This window comes from Galeopterus variegatus, unplaced genomic scaffold (genome assembly GCF_000696425.1).
Source record: "Galeopterus variegatus unplaced genomic scaffold, G_variegatus-3.0.2 Scaffold870, whole genome shotgun sequence".
Lineage (NCBI taxonomy): Eukaryota > Metazoa > Chordata > Mammalia > Dermoptera > Cynocephalidae > Galeopterus > Galeopterus variegatus.
Window position 1 is genome coordinate 349,014 of NW_007726981.1, and position 20,101 is coordinate 369,114.

Here is a 20,101-nt window from a genome sequence, read left to right on the forward strand (position 1 = left end):
TACCCATATTAAAAATCATTCCATTGTGTTCGAGCCCCCAGTCGATGGAAAAGCATTCCTTTTATAAACTCAGTGGCCATTCCTCAGAGTGCTGTTACCAAAGAGACCCATGGGAGTCACATTTTCTTAAACCTAAGTGTGTTCCTTGTCATGTTTTACAGAATTGCACGGCGGCACTGTATTGTCCTTGATTTTGTGTGTGTGTGTGTGTGTGTGTGTGTGTGTGTGTGTGTGTGTCTAGCCAGTAAGGAGATCCAAAGCCGTGACCTTGGTGTTCTACCAATGCAACTAACTGGCCAGCCCTTTTCCTTGATTTTTTATCTTTTGAGTAACAAACCGATCAAAAGCTGTAAGAACAAAAAGCAGCCACAGGAGGGATGGGGTGGGCAGTGGCCGCTGGGTTCCCGTCTCATGGGGTGTGTATGGCTGCTCACGAGTCTGCCCTCTCATCTTGTAGGTCAGCTCGTCAGCCCTATCCAGGTGCAACAAGGAGGCCAGACCTTGTATCCTTCCATTTACGGAGCCAACATCACCATCCACAACATCGCTGCCAGTGCGTGTCTGACCTGCCAGTAGCTTTCTAGAAATATCTATACTTGGCTTATTAACCCTTGACCTGCCACATCCAACCCAGCCAAAACAAACAAAGAAACCAATTTTGTTACACATTCAGGAACAATTCAGGGCACAGACTTTTGTACCCTTTAAGGATGAAATGGAATATCAATTAGTTTGCTAGTATCATTTTTCTAGACCTGTCATAACAAAGTGCCCCAAACTGGGTGGTTCAGAACAACAGAATTTTATTGTCTCCCACATCTGGAGGCTAAAGTCTGAAATCAAGGTGTCAGTAGGGCCAGGCTCCCTCTGGAGGCCCTAGGGAAGGATCTGTTCTAGGCCTCTCCTAGCTTCCTGAAGCCTCAGGCACTCCCTGGCTTATAGATAACTGTTTTCTTCTTTTGTCTCCTCACGTCACCTTCCCTCTGTGTGTGTCTGTCTCTGTGTCCAAATTTCCCCTTTTTATAAGGACACCAGTCATACTGGATCAGGGTTCACCCTTGTGACCTTGTTTTAACTTGATTACCTCTGTAAAGACCCTATTTCCAGAGTCACCTTCTGAGCTATTGGGGGTTAAGACTCTGACCTATCTTTTTGCGGGGGACACAATTCCACCAGTTCAGCTCATAACAAAGGGACAGCATCCTCAGGACTTCTTTGCTAAGTAAATTGTTGTCCCATTCCTCTTTTGTTCTGTTTTTGGAAAAACTCATTCAGTTGGAAAAATGAAATTCACCAGTATAATTTTTCTCTTAATACTGGCTTGGAAACTTTCAGGCAAGTAGTGCAACCAATTGTGGGATCACTTGACTTTTATTTATTTATTTTTTCTTTTTTTGAAATTTGTCTTTTGGAATTGGGGGGACCAGGTGGCCGGTCGGGGGAATCTGAACCCTTGACTGTGGTGTTATAACAGCACTGCCTAACCAACTGAGCTAACCTGCCAACGCTTGACTTTTAAAAGTCAGTACTTCCCCTTTTGCTAATCATCGTATTGCAATCTACTCTCTATGTCCATTTATCTGTTTAAAATTAATCAATAGTTATGAAAATTAATTATATGAAAATTAATTTATAATTATTTGTGGTCCTGTAAAGTTTTCTTTTTTTTTAGTATTATAACTATAATTAAATTCCCTTTGACCAGCTCCCCAAATTGAGGCGCTTCTCCAGCTTCTTAGAGGGGCCTCAAAATTCATAACAGGAATGAATTTTAGTATGAATTTTGTGTGTATCTCTCCAGCCAGTTGAAAAACTCACACACATATTTAAATATGGGTCTGCTGGAAATGGTTGGAGTCATCTGTATAGGGTGTTTCTTTTCTTTTCTCTTTTAACATAAATGGAATCATATTATTGCATTATTCTACAGCTTACCTTTCCCCTTGCATTTTTAAAAGAATTTTTATCATTACACAATGTAAACATTTTTCCCATTGCATTTTTTAAAAAATTATTGTAAGAACACTTAATATGGGGCTAGCCCGGTGGCGCACTGCTACAGTGCGCCGCTTGGGAGTGTGGCGGCGCTCCCGCCGAGGGTTCGGATCCCACATACAGACCGGTTCCCGCTCACTGGCTGAGCGAGGTGCGGGAGCAACACCGAGGGTTGTGATCCCGTTGCCGGTCCCGGTCCGGTACAGGCGCGACACTGAGGGTTGAGATCCGTTGCCGGACACGAAAAATGACAAAAAGGAAAAAAAAAAAAAGAACACTTAATATGAGATCTGCCCTCTTAAATTTTTAAGTGCACAGTACAGTAGTTTTTAAAATTATTTATTCATTTATTTTTTATTTTCCTAAAATATGTATAACATAAGATTTGCCATTTTAACCATTTTTAAACGTACAATCCCGTGGAATTAATTACATTCACAATGCTGTATAATCACCACATCTATCTATTTCTAAAACTTTTTTTGTCATCCTAAACACAAACTCCGTACCAGTTAAGCATTAACTTCCCATTACTCCTCCCCTCCCCCCCCCAGTTTCTGGTAACTTCTAAACTATTTCTGTCTCTGAATTTTTAAAAATTTACTTTTTCTTAGTTGACCCATGATAATTGTATATATTTATGGAGTACCGTCTGATATTTATGTACATTTATGTGTGCAATGTCCATATCAGGATAATTAACATAGCCCTCACCTCAATCATTTGTCATTTCTTTGTGTTGGGAACATTCAAAATCCTCTCTACTAGCTATCTGAAATTGTAATAAAATATAACATAAATATAAATATAAATATATTATATATATAATATAAATATATGTAAATATAATACAAACATATATAATATAAATATATATATAATAAAATAAAATAATAATAATAATTGTTGTTAACCGTAGTCTCCCTACAGTGATGGTTATATTAACTACCCTCTCCCTATCCCCATAACTCCCTGCCCTTACCAATCTCTAGTAACCACTATTCTACTCTCTTCTATGAGATCAACGTTTTTAGCTTCCACATGAGTGACAACATGCAGTATTTCTCTTTCTGTGCCTGGCTTATTTCACTTAATGTAATTTTCTCCAAGCTCATCCATGTTGCTGCGAATGGCAGAATTTCATTCTTTTTTATGGCTGAGTAGCATTCCACTGTGTATTTACCTTGTTTTCTTTATCCAGTCATCCGTTGACATACACTTAGGTTGGTTCCAACTCTTGGCTCTTGTAAGTAGTGAAAACATGTGGTGCAGTACACTGGTGTTAACACAGGTACGATGCTGTGCAGCAGATGTCTAGAACTTACTTATTTGGCATAACTGAAACGTTATATCCATTGAAAAGTCACTCCCCACTTCCCCCACCCCCCAGCCCTTGACAACCTACTCTCTGCTTCTATGACTTTGACTATTTTAGATTGCTCATATAAGCAAGATCATGCAGTATTTCTCCTTCTGTGTTTATTTCACTGAGCATAATGTCCTCAAGGTTCATTCATTTTGTTGCATATTGTGGGATTTCCTTGCTTTTTAACACTGAATATATTCTATTGTTTGTATCTACCACATTTTCTTCATCTATCCATCCATCCTTCAATGGACATTTAGACTGTGTCCACATTGAAGCTTTTGTAAATAATGCTGCAATGAATGTGGGAGATACTGCCTCACACCATTAGGATGGTCAGCCCAAAAGATAACAAGTGTAAGCAAGGATGCGGGGAAAGTGGAAGCCTTGTGCACTGTTGGTAGGAATGTACAATGGCGCAACCACCGTGGAAAACAGTATGGGGGTTCCTCAAAAAATTAAACCTAGTATTACCATATGATCCAGCCATCCCACTTCTGGATACTTACCCAAAAGAATTGCACATTATATTTTTGAGATAGGGCCAGTATGAATTCCCACCAGCAACATGGGAGAGCCCCTGTTGTCCTCACCAAGCCTTCAGTCCATGAAGCAATCACACCGTCCTCCCCAGGGGGTTCCACCCGCTCACTGAGGAGCACCCACTCGGGTAACAGATCATGTCTAACCCCTGCTTATCATCTCTTTCCACACTTACGAGAAGTTTCGTAATTGCTCTTTCAGATTCTAGACTCTACCAAGCCCAGGTTAAGCAGATCAATCATTTTCTGTTTTCCTTTCTTCCTTCTGCTCTTTCTTGTTGCACCTTGAGATATAATTCGTATACCATACAATTCACCCATGTAAAGTGTACAATTTGATGATTTTTAGTACATTCACAGAGTCATTCAACCATCACCACAATCAACTTTGGAACATTTTTATCACCCCAAAAAGAAATCTATCTCCTTTCACTATTGCCCCACAATCCTCCGTTTCCCCCCACTTCCTGGCAACTACAATCTACTTTGTCTCTATAAATTCGCCTATTCTGGACTCTTTATATAAAAGGAACCATACAATATGTCGTCTTTTGTATCTGGCTTCTTCGACTTTACATAATGTCTTTAAGATTGTAGCATATACCAGTGTTTCATTCCCTTTTAAGGCTGAGTACTATTACACTGTTTAAATGGACCACGTCGTGTTTGTACATTGATCTGTTGATGGACACTTGGGTTGTTCCCACTTAAGGGCTAATATGAATTATACTGCTGTGAACATTTGTATACACATTTTTGTGTAGTCATGTTTTCATTTCTCTTGAGTATACACCTTCGAGTGGAATTGCTGGACCATGCACTAAAGCGTTACCATATGTATACCAAAAAACCGCAACATATGTATACCACATATCATGTTTAACCTTTGAGGAACTGCCTTTCACAGCAGCTGCACCATTTTTCATTCCCACCAGCAATATATGAGGGTTCCAACTTCTCCCATCTTCACCACCAATTGTTACTCAAACTGTCTTGTGACTATGGCCATTCTAGTGAGTATGAAGTGGTATCTATCTCATTGTGGTTTTAATTAAAATTTCCTTAACGACTAATGATATTGAGCCCCTCTTCATATATTCATTGGCCATCTGTACATATTCTTTGGAGAAATATCTATTCAGACCCTTTACCCTTTTAAAAATTGGGTTATTTGACTTTTTATTATTGAGCTGTAAGAGTTCTAAATATATTCTGGGTACAAGTCCCTTAACAGAGATATGATTTGCAGATGTTTTCTCCCACTCTGTGAATTGTCTTCCTCCCCCTTCAAAATTCAGTAAGTGCTCATCACCTCCCATGCCTGGGATCTTTGATGGTTCCTTATTTTCTAAAGAATAAAGTCCATGACCTGGCCGATTAGCTCAGTTGGTTAGAGAGTGGTGCTATAATACCAAGGTCAAGGGTTCAGATCCCTGTACCAGCCAGCTGCAAAAAATAATAATAATATTAAAATAAAGTCCAGACTATCAAGGGTCACATTCGGGTCTTACCCTACTGTCAACCACTGCCCTTCGGGATCCCTTTTCTTCACCTAACCTAGTGGTTCTCAACCTGGGGACTCTTGGCAATGTCTGGAGACATTTTTGGTTGTCACAACTGGCATCTAATGGGTAGAGACCAGAGTGCTGCCCAACATCCTGCAGTGAGAAGGACAGCCCCGACCACGAGGAATGATCTGGCCCCTAGTGTCAGTAGTGCTGAGACTGAGAAAACTTAAGTCAAATTAATTTGGTCCTTGTCCTAAAAACGCACCTCCTCTTTTCTACATCAGTTGCTATTTTTTTTTTTTCCTTTTTGTCTTTCTTCATGACCGGCAACGGATCACAACCCTCAGTGTTGCGCCCGTACTGGACCGGGACCGGCAACAGGATCGCAACCCTCGGTGTTGCGCCCGCACCTCGCTCAGCCAGTGAGCCGCCGGTCTATATGTGGGATCCGAACCCTCGGTGGGAGCGCCACCGTGCTCCCAAGTGGTGCACTGTAGCAGTGCGCCACCGGGCCGGCCCATCAGTTGCTATTTTTCAAGGCCCATCTCAAACCTCATTTTTTGAAAACGTCCTTGACTGTCTTTTTATTTATTTATTTTTTTGGTGGCTGGCCAGTACAAGGATCAAACCCGGGACCTTGGTGTTATCAGCACCACACTCTAACCAACTGAGGTAACCAGCCAGCCCCTTGAATGTCTTTTTTAAGAGAATAAAAATATCCATTGGATCTTGTCATTCCCTTTCAAAAAAAGTTATAATAGTGTCCTGCATTCGTTGGAATAATGTATCTGCAAAAGACCAGAAACAATCTCAATGTTCATCAGTGGAGGACTAGTTAAATAAATTATGGTTCATCCAGGGACCAGAACACCAACCAGCCAACTACATTCATGTACATAAAAGGGAAGAAGAAACTAAGTTATAAAGTAGCTTGAAGAGTTGCATAATACAATCCCATATATACACAACTGCAGGAAAGGGTGTTAACTAACATGTTAACAGTGGATACCTATGTCAGAGGTCAGGAAAGCACAGCCTGTGGGCCAAATCTGGCCTACCACCTGTTTTTGTAAATAAAGTTTTATTGAAACACAGCCACATTCGTTTGTTGGTTGGTGGCTGGCTGGTGTGGGATCTGAACCCTTGACCTTGGTGTTTTAAGGCTGTGCTCTAACCAACTAGCTAACTGGCCAGCCCTAGATTCATCTTGTTTAAACATTGCCCATAGCTGCTTTTGCAGAGTCGAGTAGTTGTAACAGACATTGCAAAGTAGAAAATATTTACCATCTGGTCCTTTACAAAAGTTTGCTGACCAAATTTGGGGTAATTTTTTCTTTAACTCTTTATTTTTTAGTATTGCTTGACTTTTCCACATGAACTCTATGATGATGACCAGAAAATAGAAGTAACACTGTTTTGGGCCGGCCCAGTGACACACTGGAGAGTGCGCCACTTGGGAGCGCGGAGGCGCTCCTGCTGAGGGTTCGGATCCCATGTGGAGACCGGTTTCCGCTCACTGGCTGAGCGCGGTGCAGGCGCAACACCGAGGGTGGAGATCCCGTTGCCAGTCCCCGCTACGGGCGCAACACTGAGGGTTGCAATCCGTTGCCGGACACGAAAAAAGATAAAAAGGAAAAAAAAAAAAAAAAAGATGTAACACTGTTTTGATTCAGGGAGGAAAAATCAAGTGCATGAGAAACTGAGAGCAAGCAAAGGCAGAAAATAAAGAGCACTATATTTGAAGACCATAGATGTAAAATAAGTCTTTTCATTACTGTTAAAAGAAAAGCTTTAAACAGATTAAATTTAACAAAGTTTGAGCAAAGAATGATTCATGAATTGGGCAGCGCTTGAAACCAGATGAGGTTCAGAGAGCTCCACTCCACAGTGTGGGCAGTGAGCTTTTGTAAGCTGAACGTGGAAGTAAAGTGCAGAAGTAGTTTGATTGATTACAGGTAGCGTCTGTCTTGTTTGGACATGGTCTCATCAGCTGGCTGCCTGTGATTGGCTGAAACTCAGTTGCCCATGATTGGCTGAAGCTCAGCTGCTTGCAATTGGCTGAGACTTGGCTACCTGTTACAAAGGATTCTTTCCTAACTTAGTTTTTGGTTTGCTTCTTTACCAAGGTTGGAGTTCATCACATAGGAACACAACGTAGGGAAACAGCCCCAGGCCAGTGGCCTCCTGCTTGTTTAATTTAACGTTATTCAGTGTCAGAAATTTAAGAATGAATTTTTTGTCCATGGAAAGAATTATCATTTCAATTTTTGTTTTGTCTTGTTTTGTTTTTCCTAGATGAGAATGAATTGGCAGTTTTAACCCGGGAAGATAATTTGTATTATGGCAGTCTGGGAGTCTTGTCAAATTCTATAATTAAAGTAGGTAAAAATCAAAGTCCAGTTATTACCCAGTTGGGAAGAAATAATGGTCTTGTTCCCAAACTTCTGATTTTTGTCTGAAGGCTAAATCACTCTAGTTATTAAAATAATAATAATAATAACAAAGCAGCTAAAATTTACTGAGTGCTTAAAATACAGCAGGTACTGGTCTAAGTGCCCTTTCTGTGTTATGTCATGTAAACCCGACCATCAGTTTAATAAGTAAACCCTTATATTGTCCCCACTTGGCAGATGGAAAAACTGAGGCACAGAGATGCTAAGTTATTTGTTTTAGGTCACAGAAGTGCTAAGTGGTAGTGGCATTGGGGTTAACTCACATTATATTATACGCTATGCCTATCTAATTTTATTTCCATCCTCACAATAATCTTGTGAAGGAGATAATATCATCCACCTTTTACAAGTGAGAAAACTTAAGTGCCAGTTTCTTTCTTTCCCAGTCTTTAGTGGCCTTGATAGTTCCCCAGGTCTACTGGCTCCTACTTCAGTATTTTTCCTGCTAGACCACAGTCACCATTCTTCCTGAAAGTTACCCAACAGTAACTTTCCGGACAGTAACTTGCAGGAATAGGAGAGGTTGATTGGATTCAGGGCACAAACATGTCAACCAACCATCCCTTTGAAGCTTTAACCCTGATGTTCCAATGGCCAAAGTGTTTTATGGGGAAAGGTTCTGTAGCTTTTGTCTGACTTTCCAAAGAGGTCCATAACCTGTGAATAAGTAAAGAACCATTTTTTGGATAGCCTCACTGATGAGGAAATACTGAGTTTCCATGATTCATTTCATCACCAAGGGGTGAATGAAGCTGAACTGTACTTTTGACTTTGCTTTTTTTTTTTTTTTTTAAGTCTAACTTCTTTAAATCCAACTCCTAAGGTAAAATTTGAACCTTCAAAAACGAATTAGAATGATTTGATCTCAGAAATCATTTTCCTCTTAGTTTGCAGACCAACAAATCTGGTCCGAAGGGGCAGCCCTGATGTTCACGGGTACAGGGATGCTTGACATACTGACCCCACTTCTCGATGCGAATTTTTCAGCTTTCGATTTCCAGAAGTGCTCCGTGAATATTCAAGCGATTCTTATGGATCCCCAACTCCAAGTTGAAAAGTGCAAAGTAGGTGATCATCACTTTTAGATTGATGTTCAGTGTATTCTTTTTTTAAAAAGACAAATACAAAATCCCCAGAGTTGGGCATTTGTAGCCAGCAACCACATATGAAAACTCCAAGGAGTGTTGCCAGATAAAATATAGGACACCCAGTTAAAGCTGAATTTCAGATAAACAAGTAAATTGGGCAGCCCTGCTTGGACCTCTAAGCTACCATAGCCCAAAAGGTTGGCATCCTGATCTTGAATAATTTCACATCCCTAATTTCAAAAAGAAACACATATTACTTTTCTTTATTACGTGATGATTGTAACAAGGAAGTCAACCAAGCCACCAAAATATACATGAAAACTGCTAGGAAGTGTATAAATTGATGTGGTCATTATCACTGCTGCCCTTCTCATATAGGTAAGTGAGCCTTTATGGTTCAGCAGTAACTTACCTGCAAGAGTCTCTGGAGAGGGAGATTTGATTGGGCTCAAAGTATCCACCAAGCTGTGTGGATCAGCCCTAACCCCTGCCAAGCTAACTGATTAAGTGGGGGGGGGGGAAATTATAGAAATATGGAAATATGTATGTATTGATTTGGATTCATTGTTTTGCAAGTGAGGGAAAATCCAAACCAGATGGGCTTAGACTAAAAGGACCATGGTTAACCCATATAGCCAAAATGTCCAAAGGGGATAATGAGGGCTTCAGGTGGGGCTTGATCTAGTGACTAAAATCATGCCACCAAGGAGCCAGTTTCTCTCCATCTCTCCATTCTGTATCTCACGGTGTTCCATGCGTCATCCTGAAGCTGCATCCAGATACTTCTGGAAAGCTCTAGACCCTCATAAGACAGCAGCAAGCTGGAGATCAATGCTGTGGACCTTGTAACTTCACATCACAATGTTCTGGAGCAGAGAGGAGCTCTCATGAAGAAGCCAAGAGAAATCCCAGCAGTGTCTCTCCTATCTCATTGGCTCAGAGAGGATGACACGCCCATTCCTGGGCCAATCACACTCTGGGGGTGAGCCCATCAGAACTCATTCCTGGAAATAGGGCCAATCCCGCTGGGCCATATACCCAAGGACTGTTAAGGAGTGACTTCCCAAAGAAGCCTCAGATACTCTCAGGAAAGGGAACTTGCTGCTAGGCAGAAATGGTAAAATGTCTTCTCCAGCCTTCTCTGGAATCCTTCTTTCTCAGTCTCTGGTAGTCCCATGGTCAAAGGTGCAGAAAATGCCTTTTTTTCTTTTTGTTTTTCTTTTTCTTTTTTTGGCAGCTGGCCAGTATGGGGATCCAAACCCTTGACCTTGGTGTTACCAACACTGCATTCTAACCAACTGAGCTAACCAGCCTGCCCAGAAAATGCCATTTCTGGTCTGTCTTGTCCAGCAACCTCATCCCATCTGCCAAAGCTCCAAAATTCACTGTCAAAAATAAGTCCAGCATTGTGCTCAGAAGAGCCCAGGTTATCTCAGCTTTACATAGCTGCGGGGCCACTTCCCTTCTGAAGGACCACAGAAAGATAACAAAAAAGATTTTAGAGTGTCCATTTCCAAGTGGTCTTTGAACCTGTGGCAGTCAGTGAAATGAGAAAAAAATAGAGCCACTATGCCGTATTCTGGCTGTATTGATTTATTAAAATATCCTTTTCTGAGATGATGGTGATAATAGATGGTGGGTAGTAGATGATCATTTTTCTTATTTTCTTTACTAATAAAATGTCCATCCCCAGCCATAGGGATTTTCCCAGGGCTGACATCACATGCTTGGGAACTGCTGGTCTATGGCACAAGCAGAAGAAACAGTAAGAAAGAGCAATGGGAAGGCCATTATGAAAACAACTGGCCACTTAACATTGTTCTGAGAAAGACAGATAGCATAAGTTTCCAAAACCCCACCAAAAAGAGATGGAACAACTATATAGTATTAAAAAACCCACAGATGAAAGCTGAGACAATTTGAGCAACAAAAATAAATAACGTAGGATTGGATAAAAAGCCAAAATATAAAATAAGTATACATGAGTCTACGCCTATATCAATAAATGACTGAGTAAATAAATAAAGGGGGAGAAGAGGCGAACCTTCCTTACAGGAGAATTCCAAATAATATAAATACATACTCCCTGCTCTGGGAAATGGAGCTTAATCCCCCTCTTTGAGTGTGGCCTGGACTTAATGACTCTCTTCTACAGAACAGAGTGTGGAAATTGGAAGATAGCAGAGTGTGGCCTGGACTTAATGACTCTCTTCTACAGAACAGAGTGTGGAAATTGGAAGATAGCAGCTTAATAGAGGGAGTGTGGCCTGGACTTAATGACTCTCTTCTACAGAACAGAGTGTGGAAATTGGAAGATAGCTTAATAGAGTAGAAACCTGGAAGACACCTCCATAATCATATGATCAGTGTGTACCCTAATACAGCATGGTGAAAAGGACCCTTTACCTCTTGGTATTCTTTCTCAAAACCCATAACCCCAGTGAAATCATGAGAAAACACCAGAAAAGTGCCAGTTGAGGGATATTCTATAAAATACCTGACTAGTACTTTTTAAAACTGTTGAAGTCATTTAAAAAAAAAAAAAAGGAAAGGCAGAAAATGTCACAGACCAGAGGACACAAAGGGGACATGATGACCATGTGAGATCCTGAACTGGGATCCTGGGACAGAAAAAGGACATTAGTGGAAAAGTTGTTGAAATCTGAATTTTAAAAAAAAGAAAAGAAATATGAATAAAGTCTATAGTTTACTTCCAATTAATTAATTAATACTAACTCCTTAATTTTGACAAATATACCAGGGTTATGTAAAATATTGACATTGGGGAATCTGAGTGGAGGATATATGGACAATTTTGTGCTGTTTTTTCAATTTTCTATAGGTGACTTTGTTTCAAAATAAGTTTAAAAAAACAGATTAAAATGATTAAAGAAATAGAGGCAAAAATTGAATACAGGCAAAGAAGATCCAACATATGGATAGGCATTCCCAAAGAAGAAATATAAAAACCAAGGGAACAGAGCAAATACTGAAAACTACAATTCAAGAATATTTTCCTGAGGGCTGGCCCGGTGGTGCACTGCTACAGTGCGCCGCTTGGGAAGTGCAGCAGCGCTCCCGCCGAGGGTTCGGATCCCACATACAGACAGGCCACTCCCTGGCTGAGCAAGGTGCAGGAGCAACACCGAGGGTTGCGATCCCGTTGCCGGTCACGAAAAAAGACAAAAGGGGGAAAAAAAAAAAAAAGAATATTTTCCTGAGATAAAAGATTTCAGACTAATGAATGAGCACACTGTGTATCTGAGAATATGAACTCAGAGTGACTAAGACATATTCTATTGAAGGTGCTGGATTTTCAGAACAAAGAAAAATCTCCTTGGGGCTTCTAGACAAAAGGAGCTTGCAACATATAAGGGAAATAAAAAGAAAGTATTGTTCTCATGAACTCTTTCTTAAGGAATTTGTTGAAGACAAGCTTCAGACAATCAAAATGGCAAGAGACACTGATGTGAGGATTGGTAGCAAGAAGTGTGTGTGTGTGTGTGTGTGTGTGTGTGTGTGCACGCACGTGTGCATGCACATGTTTATATTTAGTTGTAGAAGACCCTGCCTTCAATATTTGGGGGTATATACACAGAAGTGGAAATTGCTGGATCATACTGAAACTCAATTTTCAGTTTTTTGAGGAACTGCCGTACTGTTTTCAATAGTGCAAAACCAGGTTTTTTGGTCAGTATGGGGATCTGAACTCATGACCTTTGTGTTATAAGGGTGTTCTCTAACCAACTGAGCTAACTGGCCAGCCTTAAAAACAATTTTTAAAAAGCAGTTTCCAGCAACCATAATCAGTGGTGGTAGTGGTATTGCTATTATAAGACTGTTGTGTGTATCGAGTAGGATAAAGCAAGTGAGTAATGGGATAATCTAATCCATGGTGACCTGTGTCCTTGAGAACTAGGCTTTTTTGGCAAGGAGAGAAGATGCACAGATAGTATAGAAAATGTTAACTAAAAGCCATGTTGTCCTAGGCTAGAAATCAGTATAAATGCACAGGGCATTTTATCTATCTATCCATCCATCCATCCATTCATTCCTGTCGTCTGTCTGTCTGTCTATCGTCTATCTATCTATCTATCTATCTATCTATCTATCTATCTATCTATCTATCTATCTCTTCATTCCTGTCATTTATCCATCTATCCATCCATCCATCTATGTATCGATCTACCTATGTTTATATCTATTTATGTATCCATCCATCCATCCATCCATTTATTCCTGTCTATCCATCCATCCATCCATCCACCCATCCATCTATGTATATATGTATGTATCCATCTGTGTATGTATTTATCTACCTACGTATGTATCTATCTACACACACATACACACACATACGCATCTATGTGTGGATCTATTCACTGAGAAAGCCTAGAAACAATAACCAACCTAGTATCAGCAAGCATCCCTAACACCCAGACTATGGTCTTTTTGGAGAAATGGCTGATTCCAGATCTGGGGTGGAGGAATAAATGAGATAAACTGGAACATCTTGTCCTATCAAGAGGAGGGAAGCTATTGGAGACTGTGAGGGTCATGTCAGAAGGATTTAGAAACCAACCTGAAGAGGCTCCCACTGGCCAAAGATGTGACTATTTGAGCCTCAGTAAAGATAAGTGGCAGTAGATTGTAATCCGTGAAGTCATAATGATATTTATTTATTTATTTTTTTTTTTTCAAAAGATGACCGGTAAGGGGATCTTAACCCTTGACTTGGTGTTGTCAGCACCACGCCCAGCCAGTGAGCGAACCGGCCATCCCTATATGGGATCTGAACCCGGGGCCTTGGTGTTATCAGCCCCGCCCTCTACGGAGTGAGCCACGGGCCGGCCCATTTTTTTTTTTTTTTTCTAGATGACCGGTAAGGGGATCTTAACCCTTGACTTGGTGTTGTCAGCACCACGCCCAGCCAGTGAGCGAACCGGCCATCCCTATATGGGATCTGAACCCGGGGCCTTGGTGTTATCAGCCCCGCCCTCTACGGAGTGAGCCACGGGCCGGCCCATTTTTTTTTTTTTTTTCTAGATGACCGGTAAGGGGATCTTAACCCTTGACTTGGTGTTGTCAGCACCACGCCCAGCCAGTGAGCGAACCGGCCATCCCTATATGGGATCTGAACCCGGGGCCTTGGTGTTATCAGCCCCGCCCTCTACGGAGTGAGCCACGGGCCGGCCCATTTTTTTTTTTTTTTTCTAGATGACCGGTAAGGGGATCTTAACCCTTGACTTGGTGTTGTCAGCACCACGCCCAGCCAGTGAGCGAACCGGCCATCCCTATATGGGATCTGAACCCGGGGCCTTGGTGTTATCAGCCCCGCCCTCTACGGAGTGAGCCACGGGCCGGCCCATTTTTTTTTTTTTTTTTTCTAGATGACCGGTAAGGGGATCTTAACCCTTGACCAGTGAGCGAACCGGCCATCCCTATATGGGATCCGAACCTGGGGTCTTGGTGTTATCAGCACCGCACTCTCCCGAGTGAGCCACAGGCCGGCCCATAATGATATTTAAAAGAAGAAGAAACAACTTATTGGTTTCATCTGTAGGATGACAGGAAACCAGCTCATTGTCGTGAAAACTGGGTAAGTAAAAGGAAGGACTCAAGCATTTATCCCACCTTTCCTTCAGATTGTACTTCCAGGTCAGCAAATAATTAGATGACAGAAGGTGTCTCCTTCTAGAAGAATTCCAGGGCTGGTTGGTGAGCTCACTCACTAGAGTGCAGTGCTGATAACACCAGCGTCAAGGGTTCAGATCCTTATACTGGCAAAATGCCAAGAAGATAAACAAAAATTCCAGCAAATATATGAAAACACAGTGATAGAACACTACCATCTGGCAGTCCCAGTGAATGAATGCTTGTAGGCTTTGAGCATCAACAGCTGCTAAGGTCAAAAAGAAGAGACCCATGGACACTATGTGCCTCCTGTGAGAGATCACATCACCCACTGAATCTTGCCAACACGGTCAAGTCTGATGGAGTGTCCGGATCCAGCCACAATTTGCCAGAAATGCAGAGGACAGAGGAACATGTTCAAAAGCATCAGGGAAATCTAGGCTTTGAGAAACTCTACAGGCCCAACAGCCTGGATTCTTCAAAGATAAATAGAAAGGAAAAGAAAGAGATAGAGGGGCAACCTGCAATTGAAGGAGACTTAAAAGACATACAAGTTTGGAAAATGGGCAAGACTAAGTTATGTGATCTAGCAATGCACACTTGGGTGACCACGCTGTATAGAAACGCAGGGGAATAGTCACTATAAAAGCCCGGCGAGAGGGGAGGGGCTGCAACTGGGCAGACCTCTGGGGTAGGGGTGGAGTCTAGCAAGAACGACAGTGTGATGCGAGGAAGTCCAACCTGCTGCAACAGAAAGATGAGACAGTCCAGTCCCTAGGAACCACTGAACCACGCCTGCCTATTTGTCCTTTCTTTTTGGGGAACAGGGGCGCGATTTAATTTAATTTAATTATTATTGTTTTTTTTTTTGCCATCCTAACTAGATAGAAGTTCTGGAAGGAGACTTCGAAGACCAAATGTATACCATTGATATGAACGGCGAGTTGGTGTTGACCGCCATTTTAATACCCCGGCTGGGCACATCCCTGGTTCCTCTAGTAAGTGTGTCTGCCAATGTTCCTGATGTCTGGCTTTCTGCTACATCCTCAGCCACATGCCCCGTACCCATTTGTAGACTCTGGAAATTCCCTGGCATCACCTTGAGGAGAGACACTCACTCATGGTGCTCCATAGAATCTATCTCTATATGTCTTTCTCCTGCATCGGCTTCTGTGTGACGAGGGCTGTGCCTGCCTGTCTGCCTGTCTGGCCTCCTTTTGTGTGATCTGTCTCCATGCTTCTCTCTCCATCCTTCTTCTGAGCTGCCCCATAAGTTCCTTTTCTTAATTTAGAGTAGGCTTCTGTTGCTTGCAACTAAGAGTGCTGACTTAATACAGCCTCCCCCAGCCAGCAGGAGGTCCTGGGGATGCGGCCTAAAATCTAAGCTCCTAAGCCTAGACTCTTGGCTGCAAGTACAGACAGTCCTGACTCATGATATTTTGATTTATGGTGATTTAATTTTATGGTATGAAAGCCATACACACTCGAAAGAAGCTATGCTTTGAGTACCCACACAACCGTCTGTTTTTCACTTTCTGTATGGTATTCAATAAATTACATCAGATATTCAAAACTATATTATACAAACAGCTTGTGTTACTTGATTTCGCCCAATCGTAGGCTAATGTCAGTGTTCTGAGCACGTTCAAGGTAGGCTAGGCTAAGCTGTTAGGTTAGACGTTTTAGATGCATTTTTGACTTCCATGATAATTCCAACATACTGTGAGTTTATCATGAGGTAACCCCATTGTAAGTTGAGGAGCATCTGTAATCAAGCTAAAAATGGGGCTATTTGTGTGAGGATATGAGGGGAGTGTCACAAAACAGAAGGGCGGTGGAGTCAGGCCTCAGGCCCGGGGGCAGGGCTTGCAGTGGGACATGCCAGGCTGCCCCCAGCTCTTACCCAGGGGTCCCCCACTCTGTCTCTTTCTGCAGGATGGGTCTGGGCTTCCAGCTCTGCAGGGCCAGGCCGCCTGCAAAGTGGGGTTCAGTGGCCACAGTTGGGGGTGGGCAGGTGGATGAGGTGGGGGGCACATTTGGGATTGGGTTAGCAGCTGCCATTGCGGAGCGAGCTTGCTTTTTCATCTGGATGTGAACTGGGGTCACCTGCGGGGGTCCTGCTGGTGCATATAGTGTGTGCTCCTTTCTCCTGCCCCCTCCCACAGGTAATGGTGAGTAACCCACACTCCCTGGGGCTGCAGGCCAACTTCTTCGAGGAGAAAGTCACCTATAACTGGAACATCAAGTACAGACTGGTGAGCCATGCCCTGTGAAGCCCTGCCACAAGGAACACCCAGCCCATTCCAGCCACGTTACAGGTGTCCCTCAAGGGTGGTGGCAGGGGGTTGGGTAGTGGAGGCAAGAGATCTGTGTTAACTGGGTAAACCGAGGTGTCTGGAGTGAGTCGAACCAGGGGACCAGGAAGGGCTTGCCCAAACATTTGTCTGGGGTATTGGTCAGGCTGAGCAGACCCGCCAGGCCTCATGGTCACACCGTGGAGTTTGAACTTGACTGCAGAGGAACTCACTGGGCGGTTCCCACCACACAGGGGCCTGACCAGGCGTGAGTCAGCCACAGCCCTCTCTTTTGACCCACACTCGTCACATCACACCTCAGTAAGAGGGAAAACAAACTCACACATCACTGTGGGTCCTCAGAACAGACAGAGAGAATGGAAAGCTCCGCTGCGGCAGTGGTTTCCATGAGCTTCCAGAACCCTCATGGGTGGTGGGATTAAAACAGAGTGGGGCTGGGTGGCATCCATGCTCTTCCCCCCAACCCCCCATTAGACAGCCCATTTCTCCCCACCACCCTGATTTTGGAAATGCCCTCAGGTGTTCCACTGTGGCAATTGGGTTTTTCTCTGTTGGTTCCACAGGAAATTTACCTGAAGCAGCAGCACCTCTGGGGCAGGACCGACCCCAACTTCACTTCTAGGTATGTCCTCATCTAGACAGACAAGGCTGCCCGGGGATTCCCTTAGCAAGAGCAGGAGAAACAGGGCTGAGATCGGACCCCAACCTCCAGGACAGTGAGACAAGAAGGACTAAAAATACTTTACAAATGGCAGTCCCTCAAAAACATTAAACATAGAATTACCATATGACCCAGCAATTCCACTCCTAGGTATCTACCCACAGGAATTGAAAGCAGGGCTGGAACAGACACTGTTCACCCATGTCCACAGCAGCATTAGCCATCATAGCCACAGTGTGGAAACAACCCAAGAGATCACTGATGGACGGATGGATAAACACAACGTGTCCATCACACACTGGAATATGATTCAGCCTTGAGAAGGAAGAAAGTTCTGACACACGCCGCAACATGGATGAACCTTGAGGACATTATGTCCAATGAAATAAAGCAGACATGAAAGGACAAACACTGTGTGATCCCACTCATAGGAGGTCCCTAGAGTCATCAGTGCCACAGAGACAGAAAGTAGAATGGGGGGCGCCAGGGGCTGGGGAGGGGCTGGGGAGTGAGTGTTAAGAGTTTCAGTTTGGGAAGATGAGAAAGTTCTGAAGGTGGACAGTGGTGATGGCTGCACGACCATGTGAATGTGCTTAATGCCCCTAAAGTGTACATTTATTGGTTAAGATGGTCAATTTTAGGTTATGTATTGGTTAAGCAGGGCTGTCCGGTTAGCTCAGTTGGTTAGAGCGTGGTGTTGTAACACCAAGGTCAAGGGTTCGGATATCTGAACTGGCCAGCCACCAAAAAAAAAAAAGGTTAAGATGGTGAATTTTATGTTATGTACACCACCATTATAACTAACTAGCTAACTAACTAAATATTAAATTAAAACACCAGCACTTCACACAGAAGGAAAATGAGCTGGACCAATGACAGGTGTCTGTTTTCCTGGGTCAGTGGGAAAATGCCAGGCTCCTCTCCAAGTAATAATACGATGTAAGTGGGACGCAGAGGTTTCCTGTCTCGACTTGACCCAGCTATGGGACTTTCCCTCCCTTTTGGCATCAAAGCTCCCCCACGCCCCCTCATTAATGGTCCCTAGACTCCAGGAAGTCCTCCCCTCATCCCCCCGAGAAGGCGGCTGGGAAAGGACACCTGCAGGGGGCACTGGCAGTGGAGACTGAGGCCCCCTAGCCGGGGTGGAGCAGATAGACCTCTGTTAGTAGGAGAGAATCCACACCAGGGTGTGGCCCCAGGAGCCTGAGCAGGGCCAGGAGCAGGAATGTGGTCAGACTGGCATCTTTTTTTCTCTTATCAGCCAAGTTATGCATATTTATTTATCGAAAATTTAAAACATACCAAACAATACTAAAAGGGAAACAAAACCATCCTTCTACCTACTAGACGATTACTTTGACATGTTGTGGGTCTATCCTTCCTGAAGTTTTGTACAGATAGATAATAAATTTGGATAAATACGTACCCCCCGAAGTATACAATTCAATGGCATTTGGTACGTTCACAATGTGGTACGACTATCACCACTATTTCCAGAACTTTCTCATCACCCCAAACAGAAACTCTGTACCCATTAAGCAGTAATTTAAAGCAGTTCCCCACTTATCTGCGGTTTTGCTTTCCTCAGTGTTAGTTACCTGCGGCCAACAGCAGTCAGAAAATATGAAATGAAGCATTCCAGAAATAAACAATTCATAGGTTTAAATTGTATGCCATTCTGAGTAGCGCGATGCCTGCCTGTTAGCCACTTAGAAACCTTCTTTGTTATCAGATCAACTGTCACAGAATCTCAGGGTTTGTTCAAGTCACCCTTATTTTACTTAATAACGGCCCCAAAGCACAAGAGTAGTGGTGCTGGCAATTTGGATATGCCACAGAGAAGCCATAAAGTGCTTCCTTTAAATGAAAAGGTGAAAGTTCTTGACCTAATAAGGGAAGGGAAAAAAATTGTAGGCTGAGGTTGCTAAGCTCCACAGTACAATAAGATATTTTGAGTGAGAGAACACATCCTTATAACTTTTATTACAGTACTGTATCGTTGTCATTGCTCTATTTTGTTATTATTGCTCTTAATCTTTCACTGTGCCTAATTTGTAAATTAATCTTTATCATAGGCATGTATGTATAAGAAAAACATAGTATATAGAGGGCCTGGTACTATCCACAGTTTCAGGGATCTACTGGGGATCTTGGGACGTATCCCCTGTGGATAAGGGGGAACTGCTGTATTTTGGGATGACATATTCTGGTCTCCTGCAGTACCAAATGAGCAGTCACCACACCCCTCTGGGGCTTAGAGGAGGGTGTGGGTCTGGGATACACATGCTGAGGCTTCCAGGAGGCACAGGGCTGGGGGTGGGTGGCCTCGACCTGGGAGAGAATCGACACCCTCATTGTCAATTTGGGAGGTACTTGCCAAGTGCTGTTGATTCACTTGAAATACGGTTACTGTGACCAAAAAGCTGTTTTTCAGGGCCGGCCCGGTGGCGCACTGGAGAGTGCACCGCTTGGGAGTGCGGCAGCACTCCTGCCGAGGGTTTGGATCCCATGTGGAGACCGGTTCCCGCTCACTGGCTGA

The 20,101-nt window shown here is 43.1% G+C and overlaps 1 protein-coding gene across 1 annotated transcript in view; it reads left to right on the top strand.

Annotated features, from left to right (window-relative positions):
- Positions 1–20,101, top strand: part of CATSPERD (catsper channel auxiliary subunit delta) — a 53,406-nt gene that overhangs the window by 2,567 nt on the left and 30,738 nt on the right. Inside the window, exons 2-6 of the mRNA XM_008573060.1 lie at positions 458–553; positions 7,707–7,789; positions 8,752–8,928; positions 16,752–16,841; positions 17,465–17,523. Coding sequence (XP_008571282.1) covers positions 458–553; positions 7,707–7,789; positions 8,752–8,928; positions 16,752–16,841; positions 17,465–17,523 — 505 coding nt within the window. The remainder of the gene's footprint in view (positions 1–457; positions 554–7,706; positions 7,790–8,751; positions 8,929–16,751; positions 16,842–17,464; positions 17,524–20,101) is intronic.